At 45.0% G+C, this 21,792-nt stretch overlaps 2 protein-coding genes across 2 annotated transcripts in view; both read right to left on the bottom strand.

The window, feature by feature from the left end:
* Positions 1–11,190, bottom strand: part of syde2 (synapse defective 1, Rho GTPase, homolog 2 (C. elegans)) — a 36,751-nt gene extending 25,561 nt beyond the window's left edge. The window contains exons 1-3 of the mRNA XM_028403135.1: positions 8,946–11,190; positions 1,432–1,736; positions 925–1,291 (exon numbers count right to left, since the gene is read on the bottom strand). Of these exons, the coding sequence (XP_028258936.1) occupies positions 925–1,291; positions 1,432–1,736; positions 8,946–11,001 (2,728 nt within the window). The 5' untranslated portion in view covers positions 11,002–11,190. The remainder of the gene's footprint in view (positions 1–924; positions 1,292–1,431; positions 1,737–8,945) is intronic.
* Positions 11,191–18,952: 7,762 nt separating this feature from the next.
* c4h1orf52 (chromosome 4 C1orf52 homolog) lies at positions 18,953–21,464 on the bottom strand. The gene is made up of 3 exons (XM_028403783.1): positions 21,171–21,464; positions 20,509–20,719; positions 18,953–20,262 (listed from the first exon to the last, which is right to left on the bottom strand). The coding sequence occupies exons 1-3, from the start codon at positions 21,462–21,464 to the stop codon at positions 20,108–20,110; spliced, it is 660 nt and encodes a 219-aa protein (XP_028259584.1). The 3' UTR covers positions 18,953–20,107.
* Between the last annotated feature and the right edge of the window lie 328 nt (positions 21,465–21,792).

Genomic DNA, 21,792 nt, shown 5'->3' with positions numbered 1-21,792 from the left:
TGTTAACCTTCAGCCCGTCTCTGTGCTGCTGCTGCTGTTATTGCGTGCCACAGAGAAGTGTTGTCAAAAGTTGTAATTATAGGCTCAGCTCGAGATGTGCCAATTGGTTCAAACTACCATGTTGCCACATCACAGCAGAACAAAAAAGTCGGAAGTTAGAAAAAAAAAACAGAGCAAGCTTATTAACAGACAAGGAGCCGCGCGCTGGCTGTCATCGCTCGGTCGTCGCTGTAGGAGTCAGCGATTACGGAGCAAAGGGAGTAAACAACACACAGTTCAGTTATCAGACTCTACAGGCTGCACGCTCGGCTTTTTCTATCCACACACACACACACAAAACATGACTTCCAAAGTTCACAGCCATGTGTGTGTGTGTGTGTGTAAATGGATATTCTTTCCTCTCAGGAATGCCAGTTCTGAATTCCTCCTGGCTAATGTCTGCCTGAGTTTAACTAATGAGGGACACCGAGGTATGATGAGACAGCCATGGCTGCCGTCTGCACACAGCTGCTGTAGCTGCTTCTTACAGTCATCTCTTTATAAAAAACATTTTTATGGCAGCTGCACATCCCTTTTTTTTAATGTTTACATCTGTTTGTCACCCTGACAACCTGCTGGTTGCTCTTTCTGGGGTGTTTTTTGGCGTTTATGGGTCAAACTTGTGATATTGGGGTCTATAAATTAAACTTGACTTGTTGTGACATGATTTTTGGATTCTCTGTTTTCATCAGCTTAAACTGCAGCAGACAGCGTGGATGCTACATGAGACTGTTGATTAGAACACTGTAATCACTGGCTGTAATTAGCAGTCAAGGTGCAAACAACCACAAAAATCTGCCCAGAGAGACTGGCTGAGAGACAAGACGACAGAAAGCAGGAAGGAAAAGGTGTGAGTATCTTTCTTTTCTTTTTTTTTCTCCTCACCTGTTGGTCTGCTGCTGGAAGGCCCCCCTTCCTCCTGAGGTTTGCACGCAAGCATCTGTCTGTGCAGATGTACTGCCTCTGTGGAATGTGCAGCATTCCCCTGAATCGCATCTCCTGAACCGCCACCGAGGCCTTCCGCGTGCACCTCCTGCCCGGCACTGACCTCCACGATCCTGCCGGCGTCCCCTCCCCTGCTGGGCCTCCTCTGAGGAGAGGGGACGAGCAGCCTGATCGAGGGTCGGTGGGAAACCTCCGGTTCGTCGTCCTCTGGGATGGGGTTGTACCAGATTTCGCCTTCATCGTCGGCGTCATTCTCCTCAGCTGGGTCCACGCTGCGAGCGTGAGGAGACACTTTGGCCTGACCGACCTAAACCAAGACAAACCTCCCGTTAAAATATCACACTAAATCTTTATGCTAAGCTAAGCTAAATAGCTGCTTGCAATAGCTTGAGGGTGGCATCAATCTTCTCATCCAACACATACATCTTGCACAATCTCGAGGCTAACCTGAGGCAGCTGCAGGCGGACCGGCCGAGGCGGTGCCACCCCTGAGGCTCTCAGGTGGTCTGGGGAGGGACTGGGAGAAGGAGGCGGCTGATAGGAGCCCTGGCAACCCTCCTCCTCAGCTCCCAGTGGTCCCTGCAAATCGTCCTTTGCGCCACCATGGTTTTTCGCGAGAGAGCTCTGCTGCAGCCAGCTGCGCTTCTTGGAGACGGTGATGGTGGTGAGCTGAGGCCTCCACGACGAGGGCTCGCTCGGCCTGCCCATCTCTCGGCCGTTAGTGCAGGGGGGTTGGACATTCTCAATGAACACTGAGGGAGAGACAAAGACTGGTGAGACAGCCAGGAGACACTAAAAAAAAAGACATTAATCATGATTGTGATCATCATCATTTAAGTCATTATTGAAGTGAAGTAAATTACAGGAACAGATGTTTAATCTGAGACTTTTCATGTCGTGTCAAGTTGGAATAAACATCTGTATCAAGGAGCCACAGCTGTGGAAACACTGAATAACACTGGTATGTTTTATATCTCCAGTCCCTGCTTTGTCTCATCTAATTGAGGTGTTTTATGACTCCTGGATGGACCATTGTCTTGTAGTTTTTAAAGTCAAACACCACAATCCCCTGAAGCAGCTCCCTTTCTTTGACATCGCAGATTCAAAAGGCGGACGGAGGGATTCGGCACACGCACATAACTTCCATCCGAACAAAAAAAGAGCAACGAAGCGCTGCCATTACAGCTGTGAAAATAGAGCAGAGAGGGGCGGGTGATGATAAGTGCAGCAGCCCCAGTGGCGATACGTGCACAGTGAAAAGGGACGAATAATACACATGGTCCCTGAATGCCTCACAGAGAGCAACACAAACAGCTCCTGCATGGCTTTAAGTGTGTCAGCGCTTTTCAATCACAGGGAGATTTCACAGAAATCAAAAGCACCTCTGGATTTTTTTTTATTTTTACAAGGCTTGATAGCAGATGCAGCCGCAGAAAAACAAGCTGTGTGTGAGTGTGTGTGACAGGGAGAGTGCGGTGCTGAGGGCAGGGTCCTGCTCTGACTTGTACAGCAGGCACATGTAAAAGACTGTTTTGATCATCAGTAGCAACCCAGAGGAGCCCCTCATCTGCAAGCTGTAAGGACGACGATTCCTCAGAAACCTGGGAATATTTCCACTTTAAACAAGAGAGATTCAATCTGAACATGATTTGGAAAACTCAGTCCATGTTTTCTTTACATATCTCCCTAAATAGTCAAAATAGATCTCTGATCTACAACAGTCCAGGCTCTTATGCCGAAGCAGCTTTTAGCTTCTATGTTTTAAATATCTGGAATAATCCAGAAAACTGCGGGTCAGTCTGTTAAAATCAAAATATCTGCTCAATAATAATCGTCCAGATATGACACAAGGTTATGCTAATGCTAACAGAACATATGGACTTATTACCCATCATACAACACAACGTTACATTTGCGCTAATGGAACATATCAACATGTTGCCCGATACAGTCAGAAAAGCGTAAGGAGGGAAGCTGGGGGTGGACTTTCACACTGGAATCTGAGGTCTGAGTCTCCCTGACACCACAAGCTGTTTTGTTTTCACTCTGAGTGATCATCTTAAAACACACAAATTCATAATATTAAACATGCTTTTCAAGAAGGAGGGCTCCGCTGGGATCTGTCTGTTTTTTTATTTCTCTGAACAGCGTCTTTAAAGTTTCCTGTGATATACAACTCATATGTATACCTCAGCAAAACAAGCCCTTCTATTCCAGCTCCAGCTACTCTATTATATAGAATATGTCTTCATCTTTGGGGACTACAAATGAGGCTAGAAAGTACATTAAAAAGGTGAAAACTGATGAAGGAGCTGTTTAGTATGAGCTTATAATGTGAAAGAACTTGCAGCCCTGCTGGTAACCCTGCAGGACAGCAGTGAGGTGAGGCGCTCTTGCACAGCGTTGTTGTCGGCATGCCATCTTCTTTAAGGGGTCTTTCATAACTGGAAGGGGAAGCGTGTCCTGACACGAAGAAGCATTCCAGACCACAGCACCAGATTTACAGCCTGTCTCCCTCCACTGTCACACTCCCTCACAGGAGCAACACCTCACCGAACAACCAGTGGCACGCTGCCGGCTGGAGCTAATAGGTGAGATTTTGAAGCCATTTTCACTGCTGTCACATATTGAGCATTTTTTTTACCCCCTCTCAGACTCAAGCTGACATTTTTGCTGCTGTTGAGACTGATGGAAAACAGACAAAAGAGATTTTTGAGTCTCCTCTCCTTAAAATACATAAAGGTGCAGCTGGAATCATGTGTTTGTGCACTTAAATTGTGACAGACTTTCAAGCAGAAATGGGAAACACTTAACCAATTTCAACTGTTGGGTTGTTTTTCTGACCATAAACTGAACATTTCAGGGTTTTTTTGTGGGGTCATACTTGCATTTTGCAACCTGACCTTGACTTCTGACCTGCATTTTTTACATTAGGCAGATTAAATGGTCATGAAACCAGAGAGACCTTCATTGATTCCTGCTGTTTTATGTCACATACTTCATGATATCGTTCATCTTTCTTCTATCTTTGGCTGTTGTTTATTGATAATCGTCACTATTATGTTCACATAAGCACAACACAGAGCTGAACAGAGGGTATTTCCATACAGCAGCCTGCCTGTCTATCTGTCTGTCTGTCTGTCTGTCTGTCTGCCTGCCTGTCTATCTGTCTGTCTGCCTGCCTGTCTGTTTGTCTGCCTTCCTGTCTGTCTGCCTGCCTGTCTGTCTGTCTGTCTGCCTGCCTGTCTGTCTGCCTGTTTGTGCCATCATGGTGTGAACATAATGTGTTCAAAACACACAGCCCTGACCTGAAGGTAACAGATGGCCCGAGCACAAAATACAAGGGTGCACGTCTGTGTGTGAGGGAGAGAGGTGGTGCGTGGATGGGGAGGAGCGTTATGGGTTTGTATGAGCTTCTACGAGGAATGCAGAGTAAAGAAGGAGCTTATTTCCTGGATGTGCTGGTGTGGACCTGTGCCATGAGAGCCTGACAGTAAACCCAATTATATTCATGTCTACATCTTCTGAGTGGCTAAGTCTTTCTCTCCTCTTAGACAAAGCGCTTGATCCACTTTCCCATAGGAGTTCCTTTTATTTACTGAATTCCTGTTTTTTTCTCTCCCTCCTCTTTTGATAAAAACAGCCACCAGCTACTTTTCTGTCCTCCATACAGACTGAACTTTGTTGTGCATACGGACTCTCGGAGCCCCCTTCAGAGGGAATCTTTTGCTGTGTGCCATACATTCCTGTTGACACTCATTCAAATGCTAATGAGGATTCTCAATGTAGACTTTTTTTTTTTACACCAGGGATCGTCCAGGGTTGCATCACATGTCAACACTTGCATCCCTGCTGAGGCGTCCTGGCAGCCGGCCTATGATGCTAATACAACTTCCTCCTCAATAAGTTGGCCTGAAACTCAAATTCTTGTCTCTGCTGCAGGTCTTTGAGCGAAACTCTGTTCCTGAGAATGTTTCATGGACGCGCGATTAGATATAAAACACTGGGAACAGGAAGGGAATGGCCTTTGACGAAGCTCTGCTGCCTGTTTACTTAGTTTTTTTAATGCATAAAGGGACAGTTCAACACAAAATCACACAGGCAGCAGGGGTCCATATGGACAAGGAGCTGTATGTAAACACTAATGGTGTCCTTCTTGGTTGAGCCATACTGCTCATCGGGGTGGATGCACATTTCTGCACAATGATTCTACTAGATGCTAGCTAGCTGTAGTCCTATAACCACAAACCAAGTGCCATCCAGTTCCATTAGACCCTGTTCACACTGGGAAAATCAATCTGGCTAGAGCGGGATCCAGGCTGTATCTGGATATATCCGGATAGTTTTATTCTGAGTCTGAACAACGTGAATCTGGATATATAGGCTTATATCTGGCTCAGGTCTAAATGCAAATCCGGCTAGCGACGTGATACTTCAGGTTCACGGGGACAGTGTCCGGGTCGCGTACACAAGCCGTATGTAAACAACCGTTGAACTACAACAGCTTTGCCTCGCATTGATTTTCGACAGGGCTACAAAGGAATAATCTGCTTTTTGAACCGAAACAAAATGAAGGAACGAGCGACACGGGACAAAAAAAAAAAAAAACGCACAACGCATGTGCACACGCGGTCCTACCATGGCCTGAACGGACTCTGTATATTACGAGGCGCCACCTAGCGGTTTGGAGGACAACAAACAAGCCGGATTAAGCCGGATTGAGCATGTGTGTGATAGCCAGATTTGAAAATAGGTCTCAACGTATCCAGTTTAAAGGCTATCTGGATTCAATGTTACTCTAGCTGGTTTGACTTTCTCCAGTGTGAACAGGGCCTTATTGTGTTACTATTCCAACAAAAAAACTCATGCCCCAAGGCCGCATGAAAAAAACATAATTATTTATTGTTGGGGTGAACTGTCCCTTTACCAGTAAACTTTACCAGCCTCACTCTTCAACAGACACCTTCCTGGAATGAACCCTGATACCTCAAGTTTTTCCCTTCATCACCTGATCTTTTAAAGCTACCATACTCCATAAATCTGTCCAAGTACAGACACACACCAGACAAGACAAATCACTGAACCTCCGCCATCGGTCCTGTGTTTACGTGAAGAGAGAAAAAAAAAAAAACAGAAATAATTCAGCAGCTCAGTAACAAGGTTTTTGGCACAGCGCAGGAACCGAACGCCGCAGTGTTCTGACATGACTTGACAGCAGTCAGGGAGGATTGTATTACACCTGCACTCGCATCTCAGCTCTGAAGCCACTGAGCGAACAGGGATTAATGTAATCAAAGTGTTGAGCAACACTGCATAGTAAACCTGACCCCGAGCATGTTTATCCTCAGGTCTAATGTCTTTAAAGAGATACTTTCATAGCTGTGGCTTCCAGAGAAGTATGTGCTAGTCAGCAGAAGAAACCAGGGAAACATCTCAGATCCACTGTTTGTTTTTGTTTTAGCATCCCCCCATGCTCACTGAATCAATGACTATTTGTCATTTGTGTTTGTGGTGTTACATGACCAGGAGCTATTTCTACACAGAGACCAGTTGCTAGGCAACACATAAAATTTTCAGGACGTCTCTGGTCACAACGAAAAAAAGTATTTTAGCTCACAACTCTCTGCAAAACAAACTTTAATCACTTCTTTGTCACTTTATTTTATTTTATGTGGCTGTATCTGAAACATTGATCAGAAGAATTCAAGCGTAAAAGTAACCGCGTGTCATATGATGTAGCATCTAACCTCTGAGTTAAAAAAACTTATCACAAAGCACACCCCCTGTCTTTAACAAGCTTCTCCGCCATTTTCTTGGCCCTTATGCTTTCGACCACCATCATACTAAAAATGCAAACATAACCACATCTTTGACTCCTCTCATGCACTTTAAACACGTTTTCCTGCACAAAGCCAGAAAAGTAATTTCTCCCTTATTTGGGTCATCATGCTAAGCTAAGCTAACAAGCTACTGGCTGCTTAATTTAACATGAAAAGCTACAATGACTTTAAAACAAGAATTCTCTTTCTAATGCTCAGTCTCAGCACCAGGTTTGACTGACACACCACTCGATGATGCCTGGATACTGAATGCCTGCCCGCCCACCTGCACAACAAAACACAACACAACTATAAATCCTGCAAACATGCATGTACACAGCAGAGATGTGCATATACATGCTCCTGTGCACAACATCCTGCACCCACACATGTGCACATTTAAGGAGCGACATCTTCTTTTTTTTTTTTTTTCACACCGTAATTAAAGGACAAGTCAGGACAGAAATAAATTAGCTCCACTCTAATTAAGCCAATATTTTGCCCCTTTACAGCGAGGTTTAATTTCCGAATAATGCTCAAGGGGCGGGATGGATCTTATTATAGAATGTCAGAAAATATATAAATATTTGTATAAACTGCGATCAACCCATGAACCCAAGGAAGACTTTTAAGCCAAGACAAGCAATCCACTGGAGCGTCTTTTTTTTTATGGATTTGTAAGGTGCTGAGAGGCACACAGGAGGACGATAAGCCCAAAGCTGACCTTAATAAATACTTAATCACCCTTCATTTGTTCATTGATGGTGAGGAAGTAAGTGACACAACACAAACAAGTTAAACAACAGGAATGGCATCCGAAACATTCAATCCAAAGTCTGTTTAAAATGCAAGTTACCATGGAGCTGCTCAGAGCAAACGACTGGGGAGGATGAGGACATGACAGCCCAACCCCCCCACACCCCATCCTACACACACACACAGAAAATAACTGCAGTGGCTCCTCTCCTGCTTTGGATTCCTCTGGCCACAGCTGTGGAAAAGTTCAGAGGGGAAAAGCTCTGCAAAACGGGGGGAAAAAATGAGAATCGGTGGTAAGAGGGGGAGTCTGAATGGAAACTAATATCTGCGAGACTTTATTTGAACTGAAAGACAGGAGAGGAAAGAGCCGTAAAGTCAGAGCTATGCTGAGCCGATGGGTGGCTGGAAGTCAAACATGCAGGGGCCCTCGGTCTGCACTGCGGGCCTCACGGATCATAACTCAACAACACCGACAGTCAAACACCAGCCTGCACGCACGGCAGGTAGTCAGCAGCCGCGACCAAACTACTGTCAGAGGCAAGAAAATAAATAAACAAACAAGCAAAGAGAAGATGTCTCTGAGGCCTGTTTCCACATCCTGTGCAACAAATTCTAACATCAACAGTTTTCCACAGTCAGTTCTGATTCCTGTGATTAAACTGAACTGGCTGCCTTAGATGCAACTATAATGGATGGAAAGAAGGAAAAAAGTTTGTCATCACATCAGGGCTGATGTGTCGACTGTTCCAGGGTCAGGCTTGAACCTCAACTTTTGAGCCAATGTGGAGGTAAGATGTCCAAATTCGTTGCATATTGGACAGAAATCAGCTACTACATGGACCTTCCTGTCAGATGTTTGGACCTCTCAGTTTGACCTACTTCCTGCACCTCCATTTTCTACATAATAGATGAGAATACCGTGTCACCTGTTTCCATCTGCGGCTTCATGATACAGATGTTTTTAACACCTCGTCACAAACAGAGCATCAAAATCACAGAATCATTCACAGTTACACACAAACCATCACCAACACCACAGAGAGCCCTCTAGCAGGGGAGTGAGTTAGTTGTTACTGAACTACGCTGTGAGTAATCCGACGTGATGTGCTATTAATCCAGTGTTAATGTAATGCACCTAAATTAGTGTGAAGGACAGAACCCGCCACCAGTTAGAGAGTCTGTGAAGGAAAGCAAGAGGTCTGAGGAGTCTCGTCCCTTTGCTTTGCATCCAGAGGATGAGGAGTGCAGGGTGGACCGCCACCAGACGGAGTTTACTATGAGTGGAGGAGGATGACAATAATCAGACGGGAGGAAGGCGGGTGAGAGGTCTCTGATTTCAGAGGGTCCACGGAGAGCTGAGGCCACGCCGTGTAGACGTCCTACCTGGCTGCTGCTGCTGCTGTTGTCGTGGTGACTTGACTGTGGGCGACTTGGCCTTGACAGATTTACCCCCTCTGCTGGATGCGTGGGAGACTGCTGAGAGTTTGCAGCCTCCGAGGTCCTGGTTTCGGCCCCCAGTACGAGGCGAAGATGAGCCTTCAATGCGCTGCTTCATCTCAGAAGACAACAGGCGGCCCTTGTGCATCCACTCTTGCATCTTGTTGACAGTGACACCGTGACCTTTGTTGACCGAGTTAGCCGCCTGTGCTCGGACCTCAGTCAGCTCCTGCTTGCTGTCCTGACCGTGGTGCGCTGCCACCTCGGTGTTGCTGTCTGAGGAACCTGTGAGGCTGTTGACCGAGCCGCTGCTCTCATTGAGCGGCCCACCGCGGCCTTCCTCAATGGCAGCACTTTGCAGCAGCTCCTCACTGCTGACGGCGCTGCACAGCGCCTGAGGTTCAGACAGCTCACCTGCTCCTGTGACTTTCCCTCCTTCAGCCTCTTTATCATCACAGATTTCTGCCATATGCACGTCAGGGGCCTGAGTGCAGACTGAGGGTCCGCCTGAGTACCTGATCGCTCCATCGCTAGCAGAGCGCAGTAATGTGGGTCTCGTTTTGGCCATGCACAGGTTTACCATGCTTTTACTGTTCAGTCTCGCCTTTGACTCCAGATTGCCGGTGAGGCAGAGCAGCAGCGAGTCTGTGTCGGACACCTGTTGAGGGCTGTGGTCCCCCCCGGATGACCACGAGTCGCTGTCCATGTTTTTGACAGACAGTCTGGAGCACAGGCTGTCCCTGGAGTGGCTACTGCAGGAGGAGGTGGCCTGCTGCTCGGTTAACCCCCCACTAAGCTGCTGAGCATCCTGGTTGATATCATTCATAGCATTAATAAGAAGGTAATAAGCCTCTTTCAGCTGGTTCCTAAGCCTGTCTGTTTCCTGGGCACTCTTACTGTCACCAAACTGTCCTTTATCCTGACCGGCCTGGCTGAGCTCTGCACCCTCTGCTCGGTCCCCACCAGTTTTTGGTCTAACTGTCTCATAAAAGGGCAGAATTTCATTATCATAGTAATCATCATCCTCACTGTCTAAGGGGTATCTGAGTGACTCCTCCGTGGCGCACAGGGATGCCATGTTGATGTCACATATTTCGAGCTCTGTGGGGAAAAAGGTTGGGCTCTGCAGACAGCCTGCAGTGCCTCTAATGTCCCCTGCATAGTCAGGCCCGTAGCTCTCAATGTTCCTGATTAAAAGGTGCTCCTCTGTGTTTCTTGACGAACAGTTGGGATACACAATTGTCGCGCAATTTGGTGAGTTTGTCTCCAAAGTTGGACCGCTGTCAAAACTCCAGTTGGTGTTGTTTTCCTGTACAGCCGCAGCTTCAGTGGCTGCCATGTGCCGGGAGTCCCCTCTGCCTCTGGGCGGCTCTGGCTCTGGGTCTGGCTCTGTTGGCCTGTCGGCCCCTGTCAGCGCCTGTACCTGTGCTCGGTATAAAACGTGATTCGAATTGTCCCCAAACCCGATTGAATCCCCGACTCTGCACGAGATGAAGTGTTTTCTTTGGACATGCGGTCCCACGAGTGGGGCCCCTACTATTATTTTATCCGTGGATGTGAACCCCTGGTGGCTTCTGTTTCCCTCCCTAAATGCGTTTCCACTAAACTGCGTGTCTCTTTGAAGTGGGACCCCCAGGAGCTCCTCATTAACCCGAACCCTGCCCCCGCTGCTGCGCTCCTGGAGCCGTGAGCCGGCCAGCTCTGCTGCGCGACTCTCCGGCACTATCATAACCCCCCCTGCTTGCAGCACCATCGCCCCGTCAACACAATTCTCGTACGTACTCATTCTTTCTGTCGTGCAATCCAGCCCTGTGAGTAAGACTACCGTGCGAGCCTCATCCGAGTCTCGCTGAAAAACTTTTTCTTTACCTTCTCGGCCCCCACTCGCCGCCGCTGCCGCAGCAGCAGCAGCAGATCCGTATCCACCGCCGACCGTCGCTCCTTTCTTGGATTTCTTCCCCCGGAGTTTCGCTAGTAAAGTCCTCCGCAGAGGATCAGCCATTCCTTTCCTTTGCCCCCCCCAAGCAACGTAAGTCCTCCCGGTGTCTTTCAGCGCGCTGGCTCCAGAGGGAAAGGACCGAGTGGGATCTCCTCGCTCGCCGCGGTCAAAGCTCGCCGGGCGGACGCTCTCCTCTCCATTCTCCGCTGTCACCTCCGCTCTGGCGTCCCACACACTCCTGGCTCTCTTTGCTCAACTGCACCACCTCTCTCTCTCTCTCTCTCTCTCTCTCCCTTCCTCCCTCCCTCCCTCTCTGCCTCTTCCTCTCTCTCTAGCGCCTCTCCTCATGTTTGCAGCTCATTTATTTGGGATCTTTTTTTGCCACAAAACAGACATTTCAGAGATAAACTGCATAGGTTGTAGAAGAAGTTCATTTATTAATCCATTAAATGTTTTTTTCCCATTGATTACCCTTAATTTGCTTGTTTTATCCAGCAAGGAAAGGCAGCTATAGCATATTTCATAGTGCTTTACAGAATTAATTAAGACATAAAGACTTCAAATAGACACTAGACAAACTTTATAGGCCAGAGCATAGCTGAGCCAGAGTCTGTCTAACATCATGTGGAAGTTTCTTTCTGTTTTTTTGCTTCATACGACGCTGCTTCATCATGTTCAGTTCTAACTCTTTTGAGGACAAACATGTCAAAGATGTATTTGGGTGAAGATCTGGGTATGTTTTACCCAGTGTAGTGTAGTCAGTGTAACTGGCAGAGTAACTGGAGTAATGTCCAGATCATCCGTACTCAGTCCATTTGAGTGTCTTCATATTTAGTTAGAATACTTAGGATGCTTTTCAGTTTTAGAATATTTGGCCTAATGAGAATGAGATGTAAAAATGGAACTAAAGGGGACCGAAACAGGACCCCTGTGGAACCCCACACTTCATGGGTTTTAGGCTTGTTACCTAGTGAAACAGACACAAACACTTTCTGTTTATGTAATACTGCTTTTATTGACTATTTGTTAGGGGATTTCCACGCTTGTCAGGGAAGGCCCAGAGAAACATCACATCATAGTAGCTGAAAATGCTGCTCACAAATAAAAACTTCAGCTTCTGCATACACTAAGAATGTTTATATGCTGCTCATAAAAGTCTGATAAAATGCTAAATCTATATTTATGTGTAAAGGTATAAATGCTGGAATAACATCACTTTGGAACTGCAGTGCATGTACCCTAACCTGCTCCCTAACACAGACCTATGCAGCTGTATCAGTCCTGTGATTGGACGACATCGAGTATTGATCAACCACTTATAGTCTGTGTAGTTTAAATCTGTGATAAAAACAGCTTGGGGCTATAGGTTATATTGTGTTTTGGACATCAGGTGCTGGTTGGTTGGATGGAGGGATGCTGACAGCATTGTACAATCCTCCTGATAATCCAGATTGATCTGAAGTCACATTGATCGTTTCTATTACATGAGTAAGAAGCAGTAATGATAATGATCTGAAAGGGAGCTGTACTGTAACTGTGCTGTTTTATCCCGTACACACTGAGGTCTAGTATGTTCAATAGAAGCTGCAGCCTCTCCATTGAAATTCAACACATATTTGTCCCCAAAATGTGAATTAAATCCCACTGTGGAGCACAGAGCCAGGACTTTAAATTACCACCTTCACTGGTAGCTGTGAAGGCATTTCAGCAAACAGCAGGGCCCTCGTCTCGAGGTGGGGGGTGTGGTTAGGTGGGGGGTATGTGCCTGACTGAGAGTGAGAAAGAGAAAAATGAAGGTTTCAGGAGGAAACAATAAGGAGGATGGTGATAAGTTACACACTCCAAGCCATCACTTGCTCCTTACGAACGAGCAGGATCATGTGTGTCAGGGAGAATTAGTCTTTTCAGAGCTTCATCTTCATTATTGCCTTATTATTTTTTATCTAACAGCACAGCCTGCCTGGTGATGGATCACTGCCAATTATTCGGCTTGACACATTTATCTGAAGTGTATCTTGAGTAATCCTCTCCTCTTTGACCCCTCATCTAACCTCCGTCCCCACTCGCAGCACAACCTGAGGCTTAAGAGCACCCAAAACAGTGCAGAAAAGAATGAGACATACTTCACTTCAACCTTAAGCCATTTGTTTGCTGTTGCCTCTACTTGGAATGTGTGAGAGGATGAGCTGCTGAAAAGCTGCAGTAGGTGTTCTTAAAGCTCTTTTCCCCTCTAAAGACACACACTGAAGCCTCCTGGCAGAACTCTGCCTCTGTTTTTTCAAAGTCACAATGTCTACCCATGATTGAGGGCATTTATTGTCAGAGCCATTCTTCGGCAGGGCCCCGCTGTCCCGCTTCCACCCACCATCACCGCCACCACCGCTACCCTCAGTAAAACATGATAAGTATCTGTTATTGCCCTGCAGGAGCTGTGTAGGCCCTGACGCCTCGGCCTGCCCGCCCCACCGACTGACTGACTAGACCCTGTCTGGGCAGTTATTCACAGGTCAAAACCTGCAGGCTGCATAGTGTGTGTGTGTGTGTGTTTGTGTGTGAGAGAGAGAGAGTGGAAAAGGGAAAGCAAAGAGGGAGAGGAGGAGGAGGAGGAAGAAGAGGGCAGATGCAGAGAGAAGGATGCAAACCTTTGGACTGCAGCAACTCTTCACCACGCTGGCTGCAGGGCATGTTTTAACAAACGACGTCTATTAGTGTAATTTTCATTCTGAAAATATTTTGCATTCTTCAGAAATGTGATGTTTGTTTTTCTCCAGTGATTTTTCTCTGTGATGGCCGCCTGCGAGCACAAGTATGTGGTATATGTAACTCCATAAAGGGACCGTTTACACCAAAATAATAATAATATTCATGTTTTAGCACAAACAATGGTGTGATGATGTTTGGAAAAATAAGACAAAAATCTCTGCAGCTGACCCAAAATGATCTCGATGAAGGAACAGACCTGCAGGCCAGTGGCAAACATATTTGATTTGGGGTGAACTGTCCCTTTAATCTATGATGTTCTCACCAAAATGAGGTAGTTGTCTTTATTTGACCTGGAAAACTCAATGGTTGATTTGTAATAAATATTCTGCTTGGTCCTTAAACTCTATTTGTGTTAATAGACCCGTGTTGTTGTTCTGTGTGTGGCTTCATGCATCTTTGTTTGAGTCACTAAAATCTGCAGAATTCAGCATTTTTAGGAAGTGGTTTTGCAGCATCCTGCTGTGCATCATGGGAAGATGGACCATGTGGGTATAGATCTGGATTTCATGACAATAAGAAAGAGATATTCTCCCTGAACTTCTTTGTTGCATGTACAGCTTCTGAATTTGAATAAAATATCTGATCGATCCGAAACGACAAACAGAATAATAACCAGCAGTCGCACAGCATGCTGACTCAACATTGCAGGAGAAATGGAGGATGTTCGCCTCCCTCCATGTGTTTCTTCTTCTTCTTCTTCTTCTGGCAGTGGCTGGTGCCCTTTGTGAAGTCCGGAGCAGAACATCTGCTTAGCTGGCCTCTTTTTCAGATGGCCTGGCCAAAGAATGTATATGAGGAAGAAAGCTGAGTGTGGAAGGAGAGAGAAAGAGTGAATGCATACATGTGTATGTGTGTGCACGTGTACGTGTGCATGTGAAATGATGTGGGATTGGGGCTTTGCAGCTGTTGGGGCTCTCCTCCTGATGGCTGCCCATTGTTCCCTCTCTCTCTCTCTCTGTGTCTCTCTCTGTCTCTCTGTCTCCTCTGTCCCGGGCCGGTTTATGGGCCTTCCCCCTCTTTTTTTTTTTTTTTTTTCAGTGCACACCGCAACTAAATTTATGCTGTTGGACACAAGCCTTTCTCAGGGTATAAATTAGGCTGGATGATCCCTGTCAGAGCACCAGGAGGCTGCAGCTTTACGTTCCAGAGTCACATTATTGTCATTCACTCATATTTTACAACTGAAAAAAAAAACCTCACCATTGTGCCACATTTATATCTGCGGGAGCGTCTTTGTGGACATTTGTGGACATGTAAATGAGGTTTAGAGACAAGACATCCTTCAATTTGAAACTTTCACACAGTTTATATTTGTTCATTTATTGTTTATTTGTTACATAAACAGATTCTTTTGTCGAGAAACAGTCCAGCAAACAAACCCTTTGGGAAAAGCTGCAAAGTTACACTTCGTGTTTGGATTAAACAGACACTTCTAGCAGCTCTCGCTTTTTTTTTTTAGACAATAAAACAAACAGCACAAATAGACTAAAGCTGAAAGTCCAGAAAACTCTTAACATGCTGCAGTTATTACACAGAAAGCAAAAATCCTTACAAGATAAAAACAAAGTTGAATTTCAGGGCTGCGCATGCGCACAACTGGTACGCAGGAACGCATGCGCGATAAAAACCCGGAACGCCTGAAGTCACTTGTGTTGCTACACGCCTTTGCGTACTTGACCGTCACGTTATCAACACTGTCTCATCTAAACAAACACATGGTGACGTCGCAGGCGGAGAAGTCCAGAACACAACCGGCACCAAGCAGCTTCTTCGGCCTCCTTCAAAGAAACGCCAGCCGGAGCCAAAGGTGGCTCCAGGAAGTGCCGTGTAGCTTGAAGCTAACGATAAGAGCACTGAAAGATTTGCCGCCCGCATTCACATCTAGCAGAGAAAACAGGTGCGTTTTTTTATAAAAGCTCGAAGAATATCAGTCATCCTTTATTTGACAAACATGAAAAGCGCAAGGAGCGCCTGAATGTGGCGCTAGCTATTGCTAATAAACAAGCTAGCCGAGAAGACGCAGGCTGTGTGCACAGACAGGACGATGCTGCACTGAAGAAGCTGTGTGAGGACTGTGGATCTGCTTTATGAAACTGGGTGAGTTCCATGATGTCAAATCTGACTATTGCATAATGTAAGGATGAACTCATGGTGGCCTTTGGACAGTTCACACTTCTGCTTCATGCTGAAGGCCCCTACAGAGCACACACTGTTTGTGATGCTGCTGCTGACAGAGACAGGGAGTTAGGCCTTCTTGCAACCTGACAAAGACACCACAGTGACTGAAAAGATATGCCTAAAGCTGCCAAGAAAACAGCTGGGAGCTCCTTCTGTGTATGACTTGGTAAATACAAGTGACCCAGATGCTTACTGCAACATCAACAAGGTGGCTCCCAGAGAGTGAGAGGGGATTCTCACATCTCAACATGATAGAAACCAAGAACAGAGCTGGTCCGTCACATGCTCGTCCCTCAGCCCTGATGCACAGAGACACCTGACCCGAAGCCAGCTGTTGACCTGTGGAGCTGATCAGAGGCTCAGCCGAGGACGGGGAGGCGCATCTGCAGCATCTTCATCATCTTCATCATCTACCGGGCAGGAAGCTGAAGCAGAGGACAGCGGGGGAAGACCACGCTACATATGGGGTGAGTACCAAACACCATCTCCTGGTACTCACCAGAGTAACTCACTAAAGAGTTATGTGCACCCCGGCCTATAGTTATTGATTTCCTGACATGAAGCTTATAGTTAATCATTTCTTCTTGTTGGAATAGTGTCTCAAACCTGACAGCAGGTTTTCTGAGACTTGTAAATATAGAAACAAACTGAACTCACAGAAGTGTTTTCCCCCATATAATGACCAAGCTGTGAGAAAAGGCCGTTATCAGGGAGCTCAGTGGTGTAAACATAAGCTTTCGTTATGTGTTCATATCCTCGTGTCCGGAACAGAGATAAGCTCTTATCTTACTCAGATAGCTGATATTAACCGAAATATTCTGCTTCAATATCTGATCACTGAGCAAACATCAGCCAGCAGGGACAGTAATAATCACACCGGCTGCTGTGATTAGGCTGAGATAAACATAATATACTGGGCTCCATCTAATAGCTGCTTTTCATTATTGATTAATCTGCCACCTGTCATGTTAAACGATTACCAAGTCACTACAACAAATGGATGTATTCATGCTTATTTTCAGACTTAGACAACTGGCTTTGCTGTGATTGAGGAAACCACAGGACAAGGGTCCAAATCCACACTGATAGCATCTCCCACATTTTTGACCACCGCTGGCTGATTCTCTCTCTCTCTCTCTCACACACACACACACACACACACAGCCTGGGCTGTCTTTGTGTCTGCTTCGTATCGTTATCATGAGACAGCCTCTGACATGTTTATTGAGACTAGAGGTCAGACTTCTTGTCTCTTGCTACTGTGAGAACTGTGATGGTGTGATTATGTCTCTGACAGCATGATCTGATTGTGTATTCAACTTCAAGATAATGTTCAGGAGACATTCAGCTAGAGTTAAGATGCACATTTGTTTTATTACACTTTAGACTCCGGCCTCAGTTTTGTACTAGAATAATAGATGATATTTCATTCTTCTTCTTGTAGCACTGCAGCAGTGTTCTGATATTCTGCTGCCGTTTTTGTGGTTGTAGTCATTAAATGTATTGGGATAATATATCACGTTTCTATTGCTGCAGGCAAACCCACCAGCCTACTGCTAACATATATAACTTTCCAGCTCATCATATCATACAAATAACTGCACATGGATGATATTCTCTGTACATACATACTCTGGGTGGCACACAGGAACGGAGCTGGGGGAACTTTTTGGAAATATTCAGCTGCAATCAGTGGTCTCTACCACAATTTTCCTGTGAATCATGATATAATGTTACTGTCTGACCGGTATTTGGAAAATTCCAGCCCACGCTCAATATGAGACCCAAGAGAGAGGAACCTGTGGTTGTACAAAGATCAGCTCAAAGGCGAGCCGTTGTGTGTTTGTTTGTGTACATTTGTGTACATGCAAATAGTGTACTAATATATCAATCAATAACAACTTGAATTCTTTGCAGAAAGCATATTTCTGTATGGGCTCTGGGTGCCAGATAACAGCCAGGAGTACATTTACATATACAAGCTGTGACATTGTGCTGCTGACTGTGTGAAAATGTCATCAGTCATGTGGAGGCAGCTGTTGGCAGCCAGCTCAGTAAAGGCCCCTGAATACTCAACGGGCATCATGAGGTCTTGACCTTCCAGTAAATGTGTCAGGAATGATAAAAAGGTTTGTGTGACTGGCACTTAGGTCTAAGTGGATGAAGGAGGGCGCCGGACATCTCTTCAAAACAGCTTCAATTTTATCATTTTATTTCCACACTGTGAATTTTAAGTCAGTCACAGCCATTCAGTGACTGAAACCTGAGAACTAGATGTTCTCTTTTATTAAGTGAAGATAAGTGCAGCCGTGTGTGACATCCAGTGGGATGAGGAAAAAAAAAATGCTTTCTGGTAACATAATCTCTGTGACACAAAGAAGCTACAGTCAAAGAATGCAGCGGATATCATATCAAAGAGCTCAAAACACACAGACTGAGCAGGAATTGTAGATTTCCACGCGTCTCCGAGAACAGCGTGTTTCCAAACATCTACTTTCTGGGAAGCTTCCAGAACTGACAACCAGATGAGTAATTCATGATGGACGTGACCTCGCTGGTCGTTGCCCACGCAGTCAACACACACAAAGAGGGAGAGAGAGAGTTATTTGTTCGTAAATATGGCTGATAAAAATCAGTGCGCTGCTGCTGTCGTGCAGGACCAGGTACAGGTTTCAGACAAGGCCAGACACATACCTGGAGGCTGGAATTTTATCAGAAGCATATTTACCACTATTTCATGTCGACCCGCGATGACAGATAGGCCAGGAATTCCTCTGATCACTAAACTGTTGCAAAGTGGAAACTTCTTCAGTGCTTGGAAAACCATTATATTTACTCCAGCAGACACGCGTCTTTACGGCTTTCAGTGAGTTTGTTGTTAATTTTTTGTAAACAAACATAAATGACCAACCATCTCTCTCGCTCTCCAGTAAAACACGTTTTATTGCCTATAATGTACAATATTGCAATGAAACTATGAAACTATAAAAATCCCCAGAGTGAACCGATTTGCTAAAACATCTATTAACAATACAAAGTTCAGATTACCTTATGTAAGAATACTAAACAAGCAGGAAGTTGATTACATTTATTCCAGCACAGATGTTTTGTGTAATACAAGGAACAGGAAACTGAATAAACAGCCTGAATGCATCAAGTAGACGAACCTCCAGAGGTCAGCACCTCCTTTCAGAGAAACACTACCTCTACACAGGCCCTGGTTATAATTAGGTTTACACACTCAGGTTGTCACCGCTAATGTGGAGGGCGGAAATTCTAGTGAAGCTAAAGGGTGACACCTGCTGCCCGTAAGCAGGAAGTACAAGCAGCTTTACACACATTATTTAGTCACGTTTTTAAAGGATAAACACAGCAAACACACACAAAGTCATATTTTGGTGATAAATAGTATGACACAAAACAAACAAACAAACTGCCACAGCCAGATCTCACTGCGTCATCAAACTCAAACAAGCAGCAGGTGACTGACCAGTGTCTATGTTTAATCTGGTAATCCTCATTTAAAGTCAAAGATTCTATTTGTTGTTATGACAACAATTTAGTCACCAAACTTAAACAACAGCAGTCACATGGAGCTTCAAGCTGTGTGTAGCACTGCCCAGCCCTCCGTGTATGCTGTGAATCATCACTATGTTTACATGCACACATTTTTCAGATTCACTGCCATTAAATACAAACTATAATTTCACAAAAAATGCTTACATGGCTAGTACATTTTTTTTCATTGTATGGCTCTCAAAAATATTCATGCAAATGTGCATACTGATTGTGTAAAACTAACCTACTAGAGTAGGTAAGTGTTGCAAATTCACACATGCACATCTGTGTCAGTCCTGCAAACAGCTGGCTAATCCTTTATATTTACCCACACTGGACGCCTATTACAATCTAGTGTGTATAAATATCCACAGAAATCTCTAGAAAGATATCTGGAAGTCCCAGGTCCCAGAATATCGCCATTTTATTGCCATTAATGTGCATGTAAACACACTGAAAGTAAAATGCCAGAACGTTCCTTTAATCTGTAAATACAAATATGACAGGGTCGCTAGCTGGAAAAAATGTTGCAGCAGAACAGGCTAATAATTCTACCCTCCTTTTTTATTAAATTAGAATGTATGTTGACAGCTGTTAGATAATATGACTGTATGTTTGGACTGATTGTGAATGACTCTCAGTTGTTTCCTGACTGCTGACAGTTTGGACCTCAGTCCACCTGTTGCCTGAGGATCCTTTTCTCTTCCTCTACAAAGTTCTTGTCAGAAGTGGCTTGTCCCAGGTCCCTCTTCCTCTTCTCCTTCTGCTGAAAGGTCTCCACTCGCCGTTTCTTGCCAGACTTAACCTCTTGCTCTGATTCTTCATCTGATTGCAAAAGATTTGGGGGTAAAAAGTGGAACAAAACGTTTTTTAAATTACTTGAAAGCAAAGAGTTGTTGTTTATTGGATTGCTTGTGGTTGTTTACGTCTTTTATTTAGGTATATTTTGTGTAAATTCAATCACATTTTAAGCTATTTAAACTCTGTTAGTATGCATCACTGTAAAAAAAAAAAACTAGCATGGTCGTAGCAGGGATAATGGACATTTTAATGATAAGAAACAGGACTCACCAGACTCAGGGAGTTGCTCCTCTGCGGGTAAGAACTGGGCCTTGCCGGTGAAGGCCTTCGGAGCATCTTCCCCATTGTCCTCATAGACATTGGACCACTTTATTGCCATGTCCATTCCTGGAGGAGGCCCCTTCTTCTTCACTGGCTCTGCAGCGTAGCTCTGAGGAGGGGGCACAGCGTTGGTCTTCCATGGCTGAAACTCTCTGACAGGCTTCAAGGAAGAGAAACATAAACAGAGGCTTGAACACGGTCACAGAGGAAAGGTGTAGAAGTATGCATCCAACAAGCTGCGAGTACTGCTGTCCCTGCACAGTAAAACGCAGCCTAATCCAAGCACTTTGTTACTAACAGACATCAACAAGGTGTCAGATAATGTTGAAATAATAGTTGATTAGATCAATAAGTAACATAATGCCAATTTAAGCCCCGAAGCAGAGCATCAAGCTCATTCAAAGCTTTCTTTTTTCTTGCCTTAAAATTCAACTGAATTGCATTGTATTCATATGATATTAGCACAGGTGTAGCTAGTAAACAGCTAGCTGTGTGTATGGACATGTTAAATACCTAATGGTAGCTGTTACGCTAACACGTATCTCTCTATATTCTCAGTTGAAGTCATTTGTGTTCATTCGTCCATGTTGCCGTCTACTTGGTCTGTTTACCTCTTCAGGGGCTTTGACCGTCAAACTGTCCCAGTCTATCTGCTTATTCAGCGGGTTGTAGAGAAAAGCGGGTTTGGACACGGAGCTGAACAGCTCGTCGGGTTTGGGTAAAAGAGCTCCGCCGGCTGCTCGCTTGGTCCCCTGTTGGGAGGACTCAGCCCCGCTTTCATGAGAGCCTGTCGCCCGTTTCTTCTTGCGACTCTCTCCCTCCTCGTCCGAGTCGCTGCTGCTGTCGCTCAAATCATCGTAGCTGGAAAAGAAACCTAAAGAGCCTGACTTCTTCTCTTCTGACATTTTCAACACTTGATTTTTTTTTTCCGAGGAACAAGTTGTTGAAAGGAAAAAAAAATCGATGAAAAGATGAAGCTAGAGCTGCTAAACCTAGCTGTGTAACAAGGAACTCTACTCCATTTTGAATCAGCCTCCAAAACAGTCGTAAAGCAGGTAGTGTCGCAACGACTGTCGTAAAGACAGAAGAAGTAATTAAAGGAGCAAACCCATAGATACACGTAATAGACACAGATATAGGTATATATATGTATATCTATGGAGGTGATACTACTGATAATAATAATAATAATAATAATAATAATAATAATAATAATAATAAGCTACAGTCAAA

The sequence above is a fragment of the Parambassis ranga genome, chromosome 4, assembly GCF_900634625.1.
Source record: "Parambassis ranga chromosome 4, fParRan2.1, whole genome shotgun sequence".
Classification (NCBI taxonomy): Eukaryota; Metazoa; Chordata; class Actinopteri; family Ambassidae; genus Parambassis; species Parambassis ranga.
The sequence above is the reverse complement of the archived record's forward strand: the minus strand, read 5'-3'. Positions and strand labels throughout refer to the sequence as shown.

Bases quoted from the DNA above. Each gene is read 5' to 3' on its own strand.
- c4h1orf52 (XM_028403783.1), bottom strand. From the start codon at position 21,464: ATGTCAGAAGAGAAGAAGTCAGGCTCTTTAGGTTTCTTTTCCAGCTAC. The intron at 20,720-21,170 runs GTAAACAGACCA...TCTTCCTTGAAG, and splicing joins CGGTCAAAGCCCCTGAAGAG to CCTGTCAGAGAGTTTCAGCC. The intron at 20,263-20,508 runs GTGAGTCCTGTT...TTTTGCAATCAG, and splicing joins GGAGCAACTCCCTGAGTCTG to ATGAAGAATCAGAGCAAGAG.